Here is a 20,159-nt window from a genome sequence, read left to right on the forward strand (position 1 = left end):
GCTGACCCCCACATGGTCCTTGATCGTGCTTTTATCCTCATGTTCAAGTTCTGGATGTTTCCCCTGATTTAGTGGATTCCTCATGTTCCTCTGTATTTACATTTATATGATCAAATTGGATCGTAAATGTGAAAGTGAATCTCTAGCATCCTCCAAACATTTAATTAGCATAGGTTAGCTTTAGACTGAGCAGCAAAATTCACTAATGTTATCTATGTTATTTTATAAACTGTCAAGTTGTCATTTTGCATCCAGTCAAGCATCTTTTTTTGTTGAAGCAGAGATCATTCATAAAAATCATTTTACAAAATAAATCTAAAAAACAAACAGTCTATCTGTAAAAATATTGCATTTTCACAATTTTTTTTTCAGAAAAGAAAAAGATTCAAACAATGATAACAGGTTCAGAAATGTGTTTGCGACACTTACCTTCTGATGACTGTGACAGAGGGAGAAAAAAAGATTCACCCAAAATCGCCTCCAATCTCTACCTTTTCTTTCTTCCTGTTTAATATATAATTTCAGGCTTTGGTAAGCACACATTAGAGCGTGAAAGAGAGATGTGATGTGATCGTGTCTAAGTGGGACGATTCCTCAAGCAGAGCAGAGTGTGGACCTCCTACTCCTCTCTCTCTTGGGCCCCCCTTTTCCCGCTGAGGTAAAGTGCAGGTACGCAAGTCTCAATACATTGGGAAATAGTCTGTCCCTCCTTTTGTTTGTTCCATTCTTTGATGAGTAGTTAAAGTATGTGATTTGGGGACAATGAAAGCAGGGTTGTAGTGTTAAGCAAAAGACTACTAGTCTAAGAACACATTGGATTTTGATCGTGTTCCTTGTAGACGAGGCAGATTCACTTGGAAACAGGCAAGGAGTAAAACCATGAAACATAAGTATGCTAAGGAAGAGGAAGACAGAAAAACAGGGGAAACTGATGGAAGTTTGGAAGCTCATAATGGAGAATACAGGATTTGTATCGTCACTAAGGACGTTTCCTTGATGGATTTGGAATATAGAATCTGATTGAAGTAGGCATGAGAGACTGAAAAAAGTGCAGCATTGACGCCTTGACACACAAACACCGTCTTTTATTTCTGAAACAAAACAAAGAGGAGAAGGAGTTGACCGTTTCATTCAACTTGTACATGGAAAGCTGTCTTCAGGGTGGTCCGACACTGAGGGTTTGAAGACAGAACAAAGTACAAGTTTTTTCCTCCACCTCTGTTTGTCTCTGTGTATATACCTGAGTCAATTAGAGAACTGGTGGCAGGAATAATAGAACACAAAGTCAGACAAGTATAAACAGTTTTTCTTGATGTTTTTACAAAGCTGACAGAACACGTTTTTTCTCTCACTCTCTCTCTCTCTCTCTCTCTCTCACACACACACACACACACACACACACACACACACACACACACACACACACACACACACAGGTATTCTCATAAACCGAAACTGGCTTAAACAACTATAGTGATCTGGCTTTCATACACATGAATCAATTTGTTTTTGGTTCATGTCAAAGTGAAAGACATCTTTTTGATTTATGTTGCATTGCTTGTGATTTCAGTTTGTATGTATGTACAATATGTATGTAGTATGTAGTAGTAGTAGTAGTTGCTAGCTGACTAATGTTTAGTTAAAAGCTTTTTTTTAATGTTTAAACATTAAAAAGGAAAAATCAACCCTGGTCTGTCTTGTGTCGCTTGTCGGAGACAGAGAGCATGTCCAACTTGACGTTTAACTGTGAATTAGTGGGTAATAGAAGTTCTGAAATGTATTTGCTAACGCGAAGGATCTTTCTAGTAACCAACACTTTTGCAAATCTTTTATTTACCATGCAATTCCATAAGGTGCCCTTTCTGCTATATGATTAATGGTGCTCAAAAGCTGTGCATCTTATCTTTACAGTAAAATCTGATCTTTACAAGTAGTCAATTTGGTTAGTTGGCCTATAATCAAAAAGCACTAATAATGTGGATTATGGCTTCCCAATACAGGTGTGAGTTTTAAAATATTATCCAAGGAACATAGGAACATCTATAAAGTAAAAGAACATGCAATGATTTTATAAAACAGCTGAATGTGCAATAAAAGGTGGCGGACAAAAATTTGAAAATGACTCTGGAAAATGAACATTGGTTGCTACGGCAACTGGGATACGTCACCGTTTAGAATCCGACGTGAACAACGTAAAAAAAAAGACGTTCCTCTCCTTAGCAACACCGTAATAAAAAAAATGACAGCTGCTCTACTTACCCTTTACAGAATAAATGACCGACATTTGAACAATACGAACACAATAGAAATCTCCATCCTTTCACACTGAAACGTTTTCATTTCAGGCAGCGGAACCTTTTGTTTGTATCACACGGAACCAAAAGCGTTGCGACGGAAACCAAATGTGTAAACAAACGTAACACACAGTTGATAAAACACGTGAAAAAACGACTGTGAACAAGCATACGACTGAAGAAGGATGTTTAAAAACACGTTTCAGAGCGGATTCTTGTCCATCCTATACAGCATAGGCAGCAAACCTCTTCAGATTTGGGATAAAAAGGTAAACAGCGATTCAGATTATAAACACAATCACGTTAGCTTCCTTAGCCTGCCATGCTGAAGCTAATATATGTGTTTTTAATATTGTTTGACATTATGAGCCCCTATACTCTCTGTCGCATATTGGTTTGGAAGCTGTTTTAAACAGTTATTTAAGCTTGTGTGAGCTACATTTGAGGATCATCACAACATGTTTAAAAAAGGATTAACTGCTCGAGCTAAGAACAAATTAAATGTAAACTCCCTGATATATTTACTACGCCATCATTCATTGGTGTTAACATGTTCTTTCTCTGTAGATATTTTCTGTTAGTTTGTAAACTCTGTCTCAATTAAAGATTATAAGCAACAGTTAGTCTTGGACGGATATCAGGTGTTACGGTGTAAAAAGTGACCTTGTTAACTTGTGGCTTTAAGCCGGATGTGTTTACAGCAGATGGTGGAGACAGATAATGTCCAAAGACGTTAAATATTTAATATAAATGTATAACGTCCAAACGAATAGCTCAATACTGAGGTTTTATTGTAGTGTAAAAATACTCATTAGATATTTATTTAAAACAGAAGCAATAACGTTGTTTAGTAACACCAGAAGAAGTTGTTGCTTAGCAACAGATTAGAATAGCAACACAATTATTTATTTCAGTTGTTAGCCGATTTAAATCATAGAATTGAAAGCGTCTCTATTATCTTCTTAATTTAAAGACAGGTTGTGTTTGAAATAATGACTAATATTAATTCGCAAAGATTGAAAATATGAGAACATGTTTCAAAAAATATTCTCACATAGAATTTCTTGCTTTTATTATGGCCAATTTATACATCAGTGCATGTGTGTGGACTTGCATGCACACCAACTAATATGTAATAATGATGACAGCTGTCTTGACCAGTAAGCTCACACTTGTTTCCTATGTATAAAATTTAGGGGAAAATGCATAAATACATTTGTGTGTGTTCACAGGTGAGGAATGGCCATATTAAAAGAATTACAGACAATGACATCCACTCACTGGTGCTGGAAGTTGAGGGGACAAATGTCAGGTAAGTGTGTCAGTCTAACTTTAGCTCACATCAACTCTTTCAAGCACTGGTAATCTAACCGACCTATCTTTGTATGTTTTTTGTCTTCTGTTTTCCTGTAGTACTACTTACATAACATGCCCGGCAGATCCAAAGAAGACATTGGGCATCAAGCTTCCATTCCTAGTTATGATAATAAAGAACCTGAAGAAGTACTTTACCTTTGAAGTCCAGGTAGGCCTACTGGACCCCTTCCATGTGTCGGTGACAGAAACAAACAGTACATGTTGTAATTATTCCCCTTCTTTCAATTTTCAGGTGTTGGACGATAAAAATGTTCGGCGGCGGTTTCGCGCGAGTAATTATCAAAGCATGACTCGAGTGAAGCCATTCATCTGCACGATGCCGATGAGGCTCGACGATGGCTGGAACCAGATCCAGTTCAACCTGTCAGACTTCACGAGGAGGGCCTATGGAACAAATTACATTGAGACGTTGCGTGTGCAGGTTCGTAGGCGAGGACCAGTCCCAAAACCAGACATCTAGATATTCCTTTGACAGTTAAATGTCTGCATGATCTCTAAAGTTATGACTATGTTTCTCTCTTTCCTCTCAGATCCATGCAAACTGTAGAATACGCAGAGTTTATTTCTCCGACAGGCTGTACTCGGAGGATGAGCTCCCTGCAGAGTTTAAACTGTTCCTGCCTGTCCAGAACCAAAAAGCAAAGGTGAAACACAAATGTTCAATGACAAAATACTCTAGATACAAAACATCACACGGCTCATTACCACGATCAATGTATGTGCATTAATTTTTTCATAAAATATGAGAACCTTTCCTCTAAAACTCTTTTATTTGTGTTTGTTTCTTGCAGCAATAGAGATTCTCACCCTGCACTGTTCGATGGGTTATGGATTTGAGCTGGAAGGTTTTGTGCGAATGATGAATTAAAAGCTTTGATATTGTTTTCTTCTTGAAGTTCAAGTGTTGTGTTGTCTTGTTTCGCTATGCACAATGACGTTTTTTATTGACTCATCTGTCCTCACAGTTCTCAATACACACTGATGAATGTATCTGCATTGTATCAACATTAAATACAAAGGTCACACTTGTCAGTGCTTTAAATCCACATCGGCCATTTTAATTTAAAAATTCAGGAAACCCAACTGTTAAATGTTTTATCAAAGAAAAAAGAAATCAAGAAGAGTCCATTCATCAAATATAAATAATCTTTATCAAACATCACAGTTCATTTCAGGCAAAAGGCTTTGAAAATGGTTTGCCTTCCTCACTTTGGGGTCCAGTATACTTCATGAAAAGAATAGCAAATCATTTATTTCATTAAATATTGCATTACAGAAAAGTCCAAAAACAGAATTAAGGACAGTTACACTTGAAGCAGCATTTTCAAATTATATTTCAGGAGCAGACTCAGTGGAAACACAAACTGCTGAACATCAAGCAGAATGAATAAAAAAAAACAACTAAAAAGTAATTTATAATACCAGCGTGTTCTGACTGATTAAAGTCATATTAAATTGAACTTGTCTGAGCATTTTAACTGCATTTTGTACGCAGACAGCAGCTGTAAGCCTTGAATTACACAAGTTGTCAGTTTACAAAAGCTCTGCTACATCGGCTACCTCAGAAAAAATAGAACAAAATTGTACAAATCTCATGAGTCAAATTTGAACAAGACATCACACAGACTTTAAACTGGGTCATAATCTATAATTCTGCCAGATCAACAGCCTCTACATCAATACAACGATCGGAGATCGATGAAGAAGGCTCTTCTTCACGGTTAGATTTGGTTTTACATAAATGGTAAAAATGGCTGCTCTCAAAAGTTGGGTTGTAGTTCTAGTTTTTTTGTTACATTTAGACAAGTCATTATTTCAGATATCTGTAAAAGACTTCTATAAGGGCATAAACAATCTTTTGGAAAATAATATTTCTGTATCCTAGTTAGTGGCCCCGGTGTCTTTTTGAAAAACCTATTTGTGCATCCATACTTTTCTTTATTTATGTTTGGAGTTCTACTTTTTTTTTTCCCAGGAGGCACTTAATTATTTTAGAATCGGTAAAAACTGAACGTTCGATTTAAAATGAACTACACTGCTATAACCAGGGGCGCATCCAGGGAGGTGGTGCATGGGCCCCCCTAAAAATCCGATTGGCCTCTCCAAATTCTATATTGTAATCAGCAATTAGCTCTGTCAGCGGTGGGACTTAAAACTAACTATTAGGTTGCTAGTAGTTTTCTTAACAGGTTTCTTTACATTGAATTTCCCTCAGGATCAATAAAGAATCTATCATATCAATAGAGCATATTTTTGGTTGTTCATACTGTTAAATTTTACAAGAAAAAAAGCAAACTTTGCAGGTATATTTCAGAACACATGTTCATAGGAAAGTACTGATTTCTGAAATTTTGGGACCAAAACATGAGTCGAATAAAAAAATACTATACATTACTTTAAGTTGTGACTTTGAACATGAATCTTATTTTTGTGTCATAAAAACAAAAACAGGTGTAATAAACTCATGTCATAGAGTAGAGATGACACCATATCATCATGCTTTTAGCCACCTGGGCAGAAGTCAGCGCCTCAGACGGGCCGCCCCAGTCAAAATCTGAATGCACCTCTGGCCATCGTGAATTCAGAAATTATATGAAAAAAAGCGGTGTTAACTTAAAAAAGGTAACATGACAAGAGTATGGGATTAGATCAAATGAAGAAGACTCTTTAGGATTTAAACACAAATAATGACATAATTCAAGCTTGAATGTTGTATTTTAACCACTGCAGGAGCTTTTTCAATTAAAACCGTCTCAACAGACAACAAGCAAAAAAAAAAAAAATCACCTGAACCATTTTCCCTCATGATTATTTAAACCGAAACACAGAAATCTATTGCTTTAGTCGACAGCATGCATCTCTTTAAAGTGCGCAAAACATTCATTGGTTGACATCAGTAAATCAACTACTGTGCGAAAAATCACTGATTGAACATAAACTACGATAACAGAATAAAAATAATTTCAAGTTGGCACACAATGTGACATTCAGTCCTTAACATACATGACGTGTTATGAAGTATAAAATAAAGCATCTGTTAAGTAAAATAAAACACAGAGGACTATAAAGCCAAGGCAAACACATGGAGCATGAACCCCGACACTAAGCTTGCATTGATGTATAATAAGGTCACAAAAATGTCCTTTAACCTTTTCTCCTTTGCTTTAAAGCTTCTTTCCTCAGCTTCTTTGTTCAGTGTCCTTTCTTTGACTGTTGCAGATCAATACTCAAAACCCTCTTTTTGAAGAGAGGGATACATGAGATATTTACAAGTTACATGTTCCTCTAACTGCTTTTATGGTCGATCCTACAATCATCCTACAAGCCTCACTGAGTAGAAACAAACTCTTTGTTTGGCCTCTCAATTTCTCTTTTGCCTCTATTTACAAGTAAGAAAATGACTTCTGAACCACTGATGTAGAGACAAAACCTTCTCATTGGTCCTTTTCTGGCCCGCACTGGCGTGGCAGTGTTTCACGATAGTTATTCAGGCAGGATTGTGCATTACCTAAACTCAACAAGTGTTTGTTTCAAAGAAGTGTTTCCGCTTTTTTGGTGTGTTCAATCGCTTCCAAAGTCATGTAGAAGAGTGAAGTTCACAATATTGAATCTTTGTGTGAGCTAATGAATTAACTATCACCAATATTGGCTGATCAGGGAAACCTTACTGAGATAAAATCATCATTTGTTTAAAGTTAGAACGTTCAATCCCTTAAAGATATCAAGAGCCTGTGGGAAATGTTGAGGCTGCCAACAAAGCTGTACTTAAAAAAAGCTCTTCTTACATTGTTTAAAAAAACTGGTTTCATTCTCTCTAGTGCAAAAACAAGAAGTCAAAAACTCTTTCCCTGCCGTTTACATTCATGTACACATTTGCAGAACATTCTCCTATAATCACTTCAACTCTGCATTCTCTCATTGAGTCTACCTGCAGGTTGGCGTGTGTGTGTGTGTTTACAACATGTGCGGCTGTGTTTGTCCGGTGTTATGTAGCTTCCCCGTAATGAATCACGTAGTAGTCATGGACGTACATCAACACAGCGACAGGCTGGCCGATGATGAGGGACATCCACACTGCAGCGTTGCCATAGTTCCCATTCAGGAACCGACCCACGAACCAAGCCAGGGGAACCTTTGGAGAAGTCAAATGTTTGTCCACGTGTTATTGATATATGACAACAGTGGAACAAGAAGCAGACAGTCCCCAATGTGTCTTACCTGAGCCATCATTCCCATGAAGGCCCACAATCTGAACATCTTCAGAGGAACGCTCACCAGGTACTGCAAAACAAAGAGAAAACACTGAGTAAAGAATATCAATCAATCAACGACTTCAACTTCAGGTATCCTGTTATTTCAGTTGACTTCCTGTTGTTAAAGGTTCAAATTGATGACGCTGTATGTGGACTCCAGAAGTGCTGAGTGGTTTCTTTTTGTACCTCGTGGAAAAAGGCCGATACCAGGAAGACTGCGGTTTGAGCCAGAAATTTGTTGGTCCCTCTCTTCAACATCGGCTTATAGAAGTGTCTGTACACACAGAGACATGTGATACACACACATCATATACACACACTTGATACTCATCTGTGACTCTTAATTCTGTCTGAAAAGTGGTCGGCACATTGATTTCTTAATTGTTGTACTCTGGATTGGGTGGAAATGTTAACGCATAACACCAAACACAGAAAGTACTTCTGATGGAGTCGTTTGTTTCTCACCTCAGGCACCACTTGTGAACTGGGATGTTCCAGTTGGCCCAGAAATATGTGACAGTCTCAGAGTTCCTGAAACATATGAGAGGAAAGGCACGGTCAATAAAAGGACACATCCAACATCCGTGCCTATTTAACGTGTGATCGTCGTTTTAACAAACAAAGGTTAACCCGCAAAAAAGGATCAGTCAGTTTGAATGCTCACCACCAGTCTCTGTAGAACTCCCTGTCTCCAAACTGGAGCAGCTCTGCCACAAAATTCATAGAAGAGTGGAAAAACCAATAGAAGAATATTAACCATATCAAATGGTTAGGGACCTGGGAGAGGGGAGAGGAGACAAGGGGAGGAGAGTAGGGGATGGAAGAGGAGACAAGAGGAGAAGAGGAGAGAAGAAAATAGAAGACAAGAGGAGAGTAGGGGAGATAAGAGGAGAGGATGGGAGAGGAGACGAGGAGAGGAGAGTAGGGGATGGAAAAGGAGACAAGAGGATAGGAGAAAATAGAAGACAAGAGGAGAGTAGGGGAGAGGAAAGGAGACAAGAGAAGACCAGAGGAGAGGAGACGGTCAGATGGCACAGGTGTCTGAGTTTGTTCAGTCATGCTTAAGACTCCACCTTGCTATCTCTTTACAAATAATCAAACGCTCAAAGTTCAAATAAACATGAGAGGCTGTTTTCAACACTCCTATGATGCAAGAGGAAGTGGTAAAAGCTTCTTTCATTCTAAGGTCATGGCAGCATACATTTGTGTTTCTAATGCATCTACAGCACATCCTGACACTTACAGCGAGCTTTAGGAGGCGCTCCACCATCCGAGAAAAGTCCATCTCCTGTGAAAGACATAAAAAGAAACTTTTTTTGCCACCATTCAGCTAAACATGATATTATTTAGATATTATATATTTGATTTGTTGTTGTGTATGTGTCAGCGGGACTGCACTTACCTGGAATGGTTTCATTGAGTTTTGAATGGTTGGTACCATCCACTGGAAAGCATGAATGAAGACATATTTAATGTTGTTGTTTGAGGATGATATACGTGTGCTTAAAATACATTCTGACTGCTTGTCGCTGTGATTTGAGTCGTCTTAATGCGAGACATACCTGCTGTATCAACCCCACCAACAGCTGCATGAAGAAAAGCTACAAGACAAAGAAAAAGAAAAGAAAAAACAGACATGTTCCAATTTATGGTTGATGTTTTTTTCCAGCATCTAAGTTTGATCCTTTCATTGTGTATGTATTTGTCCTCTCACCATTTCAAAAAGCCTTCGCATCAAAAACCGTATACGTATTCGAGGTGACCGAGGGAAATTCAGCTGGTAGCAGAGAGTCGGGGCGAAGACAAAGTAGTACATGTCTGGGGACAAAGAAAGATCGATACATTTATATCAACTAACATATTTTTCTTTTCAATCTGTGCTGTTTATCTCCATGCAGGGATCATTGGTACCTCTGTGTGTGAGGTTGCCGGGGTAGGAGACATGGCAGTGAACAGCTGAACCATTGGATTGTGCCACATTTGGACCTTAAAAACACAGAGTCACAATCAAAAATGAAGGATGACAAAAGTCATGCAATTCAATTCTCACATGTTGACTTCATGTCAAACTAGATGAGCTCAGCAGATGTCTTTAACTGTACTTGTTGTATTCCAATGATCTCTCTGCGTGTTGTCTGTTTTCTAAGCTCCTCTCGTGAGGATATAAAGTCATCAAGTTGCATTAAGGATTAAAATAGCTTCCAAACAGAGAGTGTAGACACAGCTGTTCAAGGAGCACATCTCTGATCTGTCACTGCGTCACAGTGTTTGTGTTTCTTGTCTCCAGTAGAGGGCAGTAGCAGCACAGTAACACATAGAAGCCGTATCCCTTTCAATGTGCAGTTTGATCAATTACTACCACTGTATTGTGTGCACACACTGTAAACTAATGTGCATCCACTCAAAATCTAAGTAAGTGCTCATCGTGCTTATTGTGTCCGTGTACTCACATGAGTATGACCGTGTTAGTCTCTTGGCTTTTGCGTGTCTGATTTCTCTACACCACCTGTTGGTGTCTTGGTAGGAATACAGCTTGAGAAGCAACACCGAGTAGACGCCAAGGGAAAGCACACCACCCACTGACACACACACACACACAATTCCATTATTTGTGAATGGAGCACTATGGGTTGCATGTACAGCTGATTTTAAAGCTGTTAATGTCATTGATTTTTTAAATGTAAAATTATTCAAGAATAGCATAAATGTTTTTGTTTTTTTTTCTTTTAATTTTTCAGTAAAAATCTCAAAACGGTCACTTGTGAACATGTACCTGGAGTTATTGAATCTACAGTGAGTACAGAAGCTGAAGGAAAGATCAACAGGGATGTCAGGGTAAAAAAGTGAAGAATCAGCCCCGTCGATTCAGAGATGGTGCCCTAGGAAGGAAGAGAGAAGAGAAAAGAGTGTTACAAAAAAAACTTTGTCTATCAAAATCATTATTGATTATTATTCATCCATCTGATCATAGAAAAAACAAACTTTAACCGTGAGACTAGATGTAATGTGATTTGTATTTGTAGTGTGTCTTATAGAGCTGTTATGAAGAAAGAGTCATGTCTTATCACAGGTCAGAGCAAATATAAAGAGAGGAGTAGCTGTGACGCTGAACTCAGTCAATAAGCTACAGGATCAGCTTCATGCAAACATCCTTGAAGGAAGATCTTCGTCAGATAAATACATACAAGCACAGACTGGCACAGAAAAACAAAGATTAAAGATTAACCTGCAAAGTTAACAGAGAACAAAGGCAAATTGATTTCAAGAATCGGGCCACATTTGTCCGTAACTGATTCAAAATGAATCCCAGCATGTCAGAGAAAGTTTGCTGCAGCTAAGAAAAAATATGCAAATCATTTGTAAGTACTCACCACAGCCAGGCGTCTCTCTGTGTACAAGGCAGCGAGGATGAACACGTTAGACACTGAAACACAGAATAGACAAGATTCATCATCTACTCTTAAACATGCGGCGTGAACCTGTTGGTCAGGTTGATTGCTTAACACTCAAGTGTTTCTATTACAGGCAGGATTCTGATACGATCACGGTTTAATATGTTGTTTCAATACGAGCAGCTTGTTCAGATTGACTGATCTGCACGTTGATATTTTGTAGCCATTGATAAGGGAAGTTGTCATGATGAATCAACCTTCTCTTGCTAAATAATCAATAACAGTAACAATGTTTCTGTGTGATATTCTTCAGCACCAGGCAGGTAAATTGAGCTTGACCAGATCCTCCACTTGTGTCATAGAGAGACTGTAAAACACGTAGCACCTTATGACGGATTCTACTGTGCACTGATTTTAGAACAAGAAATACAGGTGATTTGAATATCAATGGAAAGGTCACTGGAGGAACCTCCGTTTACAGTCAAAATAAAGGATTGAAATCAAGGCTTCATACCAATGATGATGCAAGCTGACGGCCAGCTGTAGGGGTCCTTCAAGAAGAGAGACACGACTTGGATGGGATCCACCAAGATACCATACCTATATGAGAGTAGGGAGGATAATCATCGATTAAACCAGACATTATAACAAAGGCTGTGTAGATATAGGTGAAAATAATAAAACGATCACACCCTCCACTGGTTACCCACCCCGAGTGTTTTCACTTCAAACTCCTCGTTGTCACCTACAAAGCCCTCCATAACCTGGCTCCCCCCTCCCCTCTCTGAGCTCCTTCACCAGCCCACTCCCACCCACACTCTCAGGCCTGCTGTGACCCAGCACCCTGTGTTGTATCCACACCTGCTTCAGTGTATACATTAGGGTAGGGTTAGTTTGTGTTTGGCTGCATACTCACTTTATTATGTTCTCAAGGAAGAGGCGTGCATTACTCAGCACCTGAAACACAAGACAACAATCAAAGAGGCCATCATGAGTTCAAGCTGTCAACAGGAGTCACATGTATTCATCAATTCGTATAAATCCGTCACACATATTTTAAATCTTTTCCAATGACTCATTATTTTGTTCTGCTTATCATTGGCTAGTATTTGAGTAAACGTGTTGAATGAGTTGTAAATCTAAACATGAATAGGAACAGGCTTGTTAGAGGACACCGATAAGAACAGTTTCATATCTGAATTTGGCAACAACGTTCCTGATGCCATCACACCTTGTTTCCTGTCACACCCTTCTCACTCTGTTCAAAAAAAAAAAGTCAGAGTTAACAGGTTTATGGTTATATTATGTATTCAGGTCCAAGGCCAGAGTCCAGCTCAGATATCAGAGCTTCTCTGAGATAAAACTAACAACCCACTAACCACAGAGCACCAACACCACAAGTGTGAATACAGCAGCTTTACCTGTTTCTGATTGTTTTTCCTCTTCATGGCACATGATTTTTAGATCAGTGGGGATAATTAGGACAGATAGAGGATGACATTTGATAAGGTTGTGCTGCAGTGATTATGTGGCATGTTGCACCTCGGCCCACAGGCCTGCTAAGACCATGCAGCAATCTGCTTTTGATTCAACTATGTCTTTTGTCCGAAACCAGTAACCTTTGCCTCGGTAACCTTCAGCACGGACAGCAGATGACATTCAGCATAGTGATCTGAATGAAGCACACATAGAGCAATAAGCTAAATGACATGTTGAAATATCAAAATCCAGCTTTGCAGAATCAATTGGTTAAAGTCAGAGTTAGTTAAACGCAACAATCTTGGAGTTTGTTGTTTTTGTCTTTCCCAAAGAAACTATAATTGGGGCTTTATTTACTTGCCTACCAGCCAGCTGTAAATGTTTGATTGCAGTTCTCCTGCAGCCTTTAATCCGCCGTGCAGCAAAGTAAGTTATAGCACTGCTCAAACCCAAACATCACTACATTGTCCAATTTATTCAGAGAGTTCCAACCAATACACGTCTTTGTTATTTCAGGTAACTTGACTTCTCGCTGTAACTTTTTAGATTTGCTTTAGAGGTGTCAGTGGATATTTGCTAAATGACAAATATGATACCAGAAAAAAATGCTGTCACTAAATATTAGGGGTTTTTTTCTGTGGAAAAGCTCAATCAAAGTGTCACCTGTTTGCTGTGCTCAGAACAGGAGAGACATATCAGGTTTGGCGGATGATGAATTTAAAAATAGAAATGGCTATTGGCTGAACACGAGGAGCGTGACCCACAAAGACTACCCGAGAGATCTGATGTCGTCAAAGGCTAAATGATCAAATGTTTTGCTCGGGCCCAAATCAAAGCTTACCGCTGATGAGCTGCTGGATACTGACATACATACACAGTATGTTTACAGCAGCTGGCACTGTAAGGTTTCACTTTTTTAAGCACTGTTCATAAAGTGGTTGGATCCTTTCACACAGTCTGTTCGGCTTCACATCGCAGGGAACAATGACACGGACCAGCTGAAGCATCAATTGTTTGCACCACATGCTGATATGGACTGAGCTTTTCAAGTGTAAACAACGTTGCTTCCAATATCAAAATGTCTGCCAACATCATTCTATCACCCGAGCCCACTGAACACGGTGCAGCATCTTAAAACACTAATCTTTCTGTGGGCTCACAGATTAAGTAGCACCATTTGAAATCTGCTTAACATACTGTGAGTGTTTCTGGTTATGGACCACTTTCCAGGTTTGTGCTTTTACACCACACAGACCTCGAACACAGTGTTCATCAGGGTGCTGTCATTGTTGGATCTGTAGTGGCTGTACTATTCTCAGTTGAGTCATCACTGAATGATAATGCCTCATGTAACAGACATGAGGTTTTAAAGAGGTCCTATTATATCCCTTTTCAAACAGTCCTCTGTGGTCAAAATAAAACATCTGTGCTGTGCTTTGGTCCAAATATAACATGAATCAAGCATCAGAGGAGGTTTGGGATCCTGTAGAAACCAGCTCTCTCAGAACGCTCCGTTTTGGTGTGTGTGTCTCTTTAAATGCAATGAGCCCCCCCGTGTTTTCCCTGTAGACATCACTCCTCTGTAGCGAGAATAAAAATGGCGGACCTGCACAAATGTTTTTGCTCTAGACTGGGTGTGGAGTCCATGGGTGGAGACACCAGGGGGGTGTCTCACCAGAATCCCACTGTGACATCACAAGTAGTGCAACTTGGAAACAGAGCATTTTTCTGTGTGTTGTAAGACACACACACATGACTGGATGGGTTTATTTCACATTTTCTGGGTAGGTCGACACTCAGGTTACCCAAATATAAGTTCACATTGTAAGAGTGGATTTTTCATGATTGGTCCCCTTTAAAAAAAACAAGTTAAAAGATGCTTACGGACAAAAATCTCAGCTCAAAAAACAAGTGAAAGTCTAATTCAGCAAGAACAGTTTGAAATCATTCAAAAACGTCTTGAACTGTGATAACACTTGATGACACTATTAACACAGAACATCACCTCTAGTTTAAAGTTCATAAGCATGACGAGTTCTGCTCTAACACTTGGCCTCAACATTCAGGTTGTAAACATGTACGTAAATAAAAGTGCTCCATTAATCTCTCATTTCTAGAAAGTGTTTCTAGAAAAATTCGGTCCGGGTTATGGAGGACAAATTACGCAAGTAAGCCATCGAATATACACAACACACACTTAACATTCTGTGGTTCCACTTCACAGTCTTACAGTCTAATCCTGAAGGCTTCCTAAAAACAGTCGGAGGCGAGCAGTGTCAGCCGTCCCTGCTGACCACAGAGTCAGAGACGTGGTCGTCATGGCGATATAGACCTTCAAAGATGGGGTTAATCCTGTTGCAGAACAGCAAAATTAGGCTCGATGTGTGCTAAGTCCTAAAAACACTAAAAGCACACACAGGAAATGGCTCGAGCACAAAAGTTCAAATACGCTTTGCACAAATGCATGCCAAATTATTATTATTATTATTTATTCGCACCAGACCATGCATGTGAACAGATGTGCACATTTTCAAAGCATGCACATGTTTGCATATGGACACAAACATGCACACGTATAGCTCTACTCATAGTCTGCCCGCCTGTTTTTCACCAAGATATTAGCTAACTGGATTGTAGAGCCACATCTATCAGAATACAAACAATACCCAGCAAAGCCTCCAGAACTGGCTGTTTGGAGGCATCGCAGGGCGCTTTGGGAGACACAAACTTCAACTCAGCTGTTGGACACAGTGGAAAGTTGATTTGTCCTGAGGTGACCTCAGCCCAGAGGGACAGATTTATCCGTGAACAGTGCTGCAACTTCGACAGACACAGAGATTCGGAAACATCAATTTCTTAAACTGTAAACCCTTTTTTTTAACCCCAAATCGTATGCCCATATTTGGTAAGATTTTAAGAGAAGACATGGCCAACGCCAAACTCTCGAAAATTAACGCAAAAGAAACAAAACCTGCTCGACAAGGGCGACTTCAGTGCATCTTTAAAAGTGGCCTGCTTTCCACTGCACGGTCGACATTGTGTAAAACAGGAGATAACAGGAGCCCCCGCTTGTTTGACTTCTCTCGCATATGTTTTTGAAAGCAGATGTGACACAGCTTTGAAGTGATCCTTCTCAGATCACACCAGCAAGCTTCAGATTTGCTCAGCGCGAACCGTCATACGCACACGCAGGATTTTGCAGAATTATTAAATTGAATGTCCCTGTTAGAAGATTAATCTTTCAGTCAGGTTTGTTTCTGAATGTTAAAGGAAGGGCCAAGTCGCTGAAACACGCTGACTCAGCTCTTAGAGGAAGATACCAGAAAACTTCCATCAGGCGTTGAAGTCAAATTTGAATTGAATGACAATTGGGGCTTAATATAAACAAATAGAAAAAGTGATTGACATGGGTCAGACACTTTGTTTGCTTTGTACCCGTAAATCACACATCATTATCTCTCTCCTGTGACAAAGGGACGAGAGAACATTTTTCTCCGCTGCTTTCATATTCATGGTGTTGCTTGGTGTCACTTTAGTATTCACTGTCAGCTTACTAGAACAGCCTGTGAACAGAAATATGTCAACAGTTCTCCGAGATTAATCTGTAACTAATAAACACACTTTAATCTAGGTTGTGATGGAGAGAGGCCAAGAAAATCCCACAGGGCCACGAAGGAGTAACTGTGTGTGCTTCCACGTCTGTCGTGAACGGCTTGCGTGAAGAGATAACGTAAAAAAGCGACTTATCAGACTTCTCACAGGCGACTTTTATGTGTCACAGAGTGCCACAGTAAGAGGTCAGAATGAATTCCCAGGAGGATGTTTGCTCCACTTCTGCATGAAGTGTCAAAGCAAACAACAGTTTTAACGCGCTTCACTAAACATCATTTAGTGTACATTTGTGTTTGAGCGTGAGAGACGGAGAAAAACAGAGGCGACAACTGGTTAACCATAACAACTGAAAGCTTTGCAGGAATTGACCACAAGGGATGTGGTGACGTACGAGAAGGTCACAAACTGGCGTTCGCTGCAAAGTCAAGAGTAAAAGAGAAAACTGAAAACTGCTTTAAGTTGCTGTCATGATTTTGATTCAGATCCTTTTTTTTTTTGGACCCAGACACATTTGAATACCTAAAAAAGGTTCTAGATGTATCATAGTCTAGACATCGCAAAGTATAACAGCATAGAGACTCAATTTGAACTGACAGGGGCCACTTTTGAAAAATGACATGAAACCAGGGGCAGCAATTTAAATATGAAACCCCCCCCCCCAGTTTTCTGACATCAAATTTTTACTGACACTGTTTTACACCAGGCATACATGACTAATTTATCAGATGCTTTGCTTAATTTTGTAGCTACATTTTAAAGAGTTAATACTCAACACTTTGCAACAGGAACCTCATTTTATTTTGAAGGCACATCATAAACACGCTCTTGTTATTTAAGTTGAAACGAGGCCTCCTGTAAAATGGGTAGATTGTTTTGTTGTAATCCTGACTTATGTTTCCTTGCAGAGAGAGCAACATGGGTAAAAGAGGCTTAGCTCACACCGCTCAGCCATATGTTAACTTTTCAGGAGTTTCAGAGTCACATCATCTGCTGCTGCAAAAATGCATTTTCACTCAATCGCTGCCGTGCATCAGTGAGCTGATTGTCCCCGAGTTTGTTCCGGAAGTCGTTGTTTAGTTCACCTTCAGCACTTGATGGACGTGCTGTTTAACTCACCAGCATGACGACACACCAGTTGAGGATTCCTCTGTAGTTGCTGTAGCCGCTGGCTGAGCTCAGGAGAGACTCTTGGAGGACGTGACAGCTGGAGGGGAACACACACACAGAGTCGACAGTTTTTATTGACCATCATCAAGCTCTTTAAATTCCATCCTGCCCATGGAGCTCTGTAAGCTCAGGGATGAAGTCACTGCGTGCATCCATCTGGTCACTGTCACATCTCTTTCAAAGGAGCACTTTAATGCATTTGATTTTGGAGGCGGTTTAATGATGCCAAGAGAACATCAGGGCTGATTAAGCATTTTAGCGAGTGTACGATGTTTGAATTAGATTCAAACTGACAAGTCACATGAGTCATGGTTTGACCAATGATGGTTTAGAACAGAATTCACTGAACACATGGGTGAAATAATAATAATAAATATATGTATATATATATCTATATATATCATGTTGCTCATTTGACTAAATTGACGGGACATGGTTGAGCAGAACTTTTTTTCTTTTAAACATCTGAACATTTCTATTTATAAACAGTGTTTGTCTGATTCATTTCTATTTCTGGACCCTCCGAGCTGTAACGCACATTGTGACTTAAAAGTACTTCCAAAACCAAGGTAGGTACGTGGGGAGGCATTTCAACATTTAAACACGCCGTATTGGGATATTGATTGTTTGCTTTTAAATACACATATACAGTCGCTCTAAATAATAAGTGTAGTGTTTGAGGCAATGAGAGTTGTGAAATGCAGGTTAGAAGTTATTGACCCGACTGTCCTCAGAGCAGTCAACACTGTGGCAAGAATCTGTACACAACCATTCATGACAGAGAGCGACAACACTGCCAAGAAAATATAGAGATAGCAAAAGAGAGCAACTGGGTTAGATCCTTCATTAGGACGGAAGGAGAAGCGGAAGCTAAAAGTGAAACAGAAATGGTGTTATGGCAGTGTGAAAACGGTTGGTGTGAAGAAAGGAAGGGAAACTGTATTCCAAGTAGTCCAAAGACCCACACAGATTTCTCAATGAGGGCCGTGACACACACATGGCAGGTAGTCAGAAAGCACAGAATTTGCAAGAGCAGATGTTGTCATTGCTTCAGAGTTGTTGTAATATGGGAACGTGACAGCGCTCCACATCTAGATTAAAAGGCTCCAATCATTTTATCGCTTTATTTCAGCATAGTGTTTAAGTGTACTATCTTTACATCTGTAGCCCTGTCATACAGATGTGTTGAAACCCAGTCAGATGTTGGCACATGGTAAGAATGTATAACAGAGGCAGATTCACGCAGTAGAAATGAATCACTGGAAGTTGGTGTAAACCATAAAATGATTGGTGTTGATGAGGGTGAAGGTCACAGCATGTTGTCTTATCTCAAACGTATTCTCTTCATATACTGACCACAAAGTAAACACTTCTTACAAAGACACGCAGCAATACTTCAAGGCAATAACAACAGTTTGGTCGAGTGCTTGTCTCAGAGTAAGGCCTCTTAATGCCACAAACTTTTTGCTCAGAAGAAGTTCATACATCCAAAGGCCGGTGTCCATGTCACCTTCAGTACTCGAATGGGAAAGTTACTTTTTTTTCTTTTTTTTAACCACATAAAGGAATAGCCTACTTTTATTTTTGTTGCGCAAAAAGACATGCAGTTTTTTTTAAAATGGGTAATTGGTGAAAAGCATTGTGATATGAAGAATTATTATTACTGTCTGTCAAGACTGAACATCTTTCTAAAAATGATGGTTACCTGAGTCTCTGGTTGATATCTTCCACCACACTCTTCTGTTTCCTCGGACTGTCAGCGAGCTGTCCCTTCGCTTTGCCCACCTTCCCGGTATTATTACTTGCATGACTTGACACCTCTTCTGTTTTCGCTTTAGCGGGACACGGTGCAGGTTTCTCACCGGCATCTTCTCGCTTACTGCCGTTCGCTTGTTTCACGCCGCTGGTTCCCCCGCCGCTTACAGAGATGGTCGTCCTCCTCCGGCGGGTTAGAGGCCCTCTTATCTCAGTCTTGTCGCTCATAACAGCGTGTATGTATAAAAGCAGTTTTCACCTGCTGGACATTTCTGGTCAAACTGCAGTCTCCCGTTTCCATTCGTAGTTTTACATCAAGACCTGAAGTGACGGAAGCCTGCAGCCCACGTCTCCAGTCGTGTCAGTGTTGGTATGATAGAGGCGTTCATCACAACTACAGCTCAAGGTGCAATAGTCACAAGGTTGCCAGGTTGGTGTTTTAACCGAAATCCCCCCATCTCAATCAATCTCCACAGAAAGTGAAATTCACTGGGGTGAAATTCCTGTCCTTTCATAATAATATTATATATAGTGTTGGTGGATATTACCTTATACAAACCCAACTTCACTTATATTATTATATGGCTGGTAATAATTGCCTATAATAAGTATTTTAAAATATGTGTATAAGATTGTTTTCTCAACAAAGAGGTGACTGGGGATTTTTATAAAGTGGATTTTGTTGAGTGTGAACTTGGTTTGCAACATTTGGATTTAATTCGGGAGAATAAATTAATAAAACACACATTTAACTTTCACACGTAAAGCTACAAAACCAAAAAACTACAATCAAGTCAGTATGTAGTGCAAATCGTTTGGCAGCCAATCGG

At 39.6% G+C, this 20,159-nt stretch overlaps 2 protein-coding genes across 3 annotated transcripts; one reads left to right on the plus strand and one right to left on the minus strand.

Annotated features, from left to right (window-relative positions):
- The first annotated feature begins 2,205 nt into the window (after positions 1-2,205).
- Positions 2,206-4,566, plus strand: LOC306839025 (cilia- and flagella-associated protein 20). Of its 2 annotated transcripts, XM_079367492.1 has the most exons (6): positions 2,209-2,563; positions 3,527-3,606; positions 3,708-3,819; positions 3,904-4,092; positions 4,202-4,315; positions 4,463-4,566. In XM_079367492.1, the coding sequence occupies exons 1-6, from the start codon at positions 2,480-2,482 to the stop codon at positions 4,466-4,468; spliced, it is 585 nt and encodes a 194-aa protein (XP_079223618.1). In that variant the 5' UTR covers positions 2,209-2,479; the 3' UTR covers positions 4,469-4,566. The 2 variants fall into 2 exon arrangements, with proteins under 2 accessions (XP_079223617.1, XP_079223618.1); XM_079367491.1 differs by having other exon boundaries at positions 2,206-2,563; positions 3,708-4,092.
- Positions 4,567-4,803: 237 nt separating this feature from the next.
- On the minus strand, positions 4,804-19,761 carry dgat1a (diacylglycerol O-acyltransferase 1a). Its single transcript, XM_079367490.1, has 17 exons — positions 19,280-19,761; positions 17,524-17,611; positions 12,233-12,273; positions 11,831-11,916; positions 11,296-11,348; positions 10,698-10,803; positions 10,375-10,503; positions 9,836-9,910; positions 9,639-9,742; positions 9,487-9,525; positions 9,327-9,368; positions 9,168-9,212; positions 8,589-8,701; positions 8,390-8,455; positions 8,111-8,198; positions 7,890-7,952; positions 4,804-7,803 (listed from the first exon to the last, which is right to left on the minus strand). The coding sequence occupies exons 1-17, from the start codon at positions 19,555-19,557 to the stop codon at positions 7,657-7,659; spliced, it is 1,563 nt and encodes a 520-aa protein (XP_079223616.1). The 5' UTR covers positions 19,558-19,761; the 3' UTR covers positions 4,804-7,656.
- Positions 19,762-20,159: the final 398 nt, after the last annotated feature.

This window comes from Symphodus melops, assembly GCF_947650265.1.
Source record: "Symphodus melops genome assembly, chromosome: 18".
In the NCBI taxonomy this organism is placed as follows: Eukaryota; Metazoa; Chordata; class Actinopteri; order Labriformes; family Labridae; genus Symphodus; species Symphodus melops.

Coding starts and splice junctions, on each gene's coding strand:
- LOC306839025 (XM_079367491.1), top strand. CDS start 2,480: ATGTTTAAAAACACGTTTCAGAGCGGATTCTTGTCCATCCTATACAGC. Junction 2,564..3,526: donor TTCAGATTTGGGATAAAAAG/GTAAACAGCGAT, acceptor GTGTGTTCACAG/GTGAGGAATGGCCATATTAA. Junction 3,607..3,707: donor GTTGAGGGGACAAATGTCAG/GTAAGTGTGTCA, acceptor GTTTTCCTGTAG/TACTACTTACATAACATGCC.
- dgat1a (XM_079367490.1), bottom strand. CDS start 19,557: ATGAGCGACAAGACTGAGATAAGAGGGCCTCTAACCCGCCGGAGGAGG. Junction 11,917..12,232: donor TTCCTTGAGAACATAATAAA/GTGAGTATGCAG, acceptor ACTCTCATATAG/GTATGGTATCTTGGTGGATC. Junction 9,743..9,835: donor CGGCAACCTCACACACAGAG/GTACCAATGATC, acceptor CTTTGTCCCCAG/ACATGTACTACTTTGTCTTC.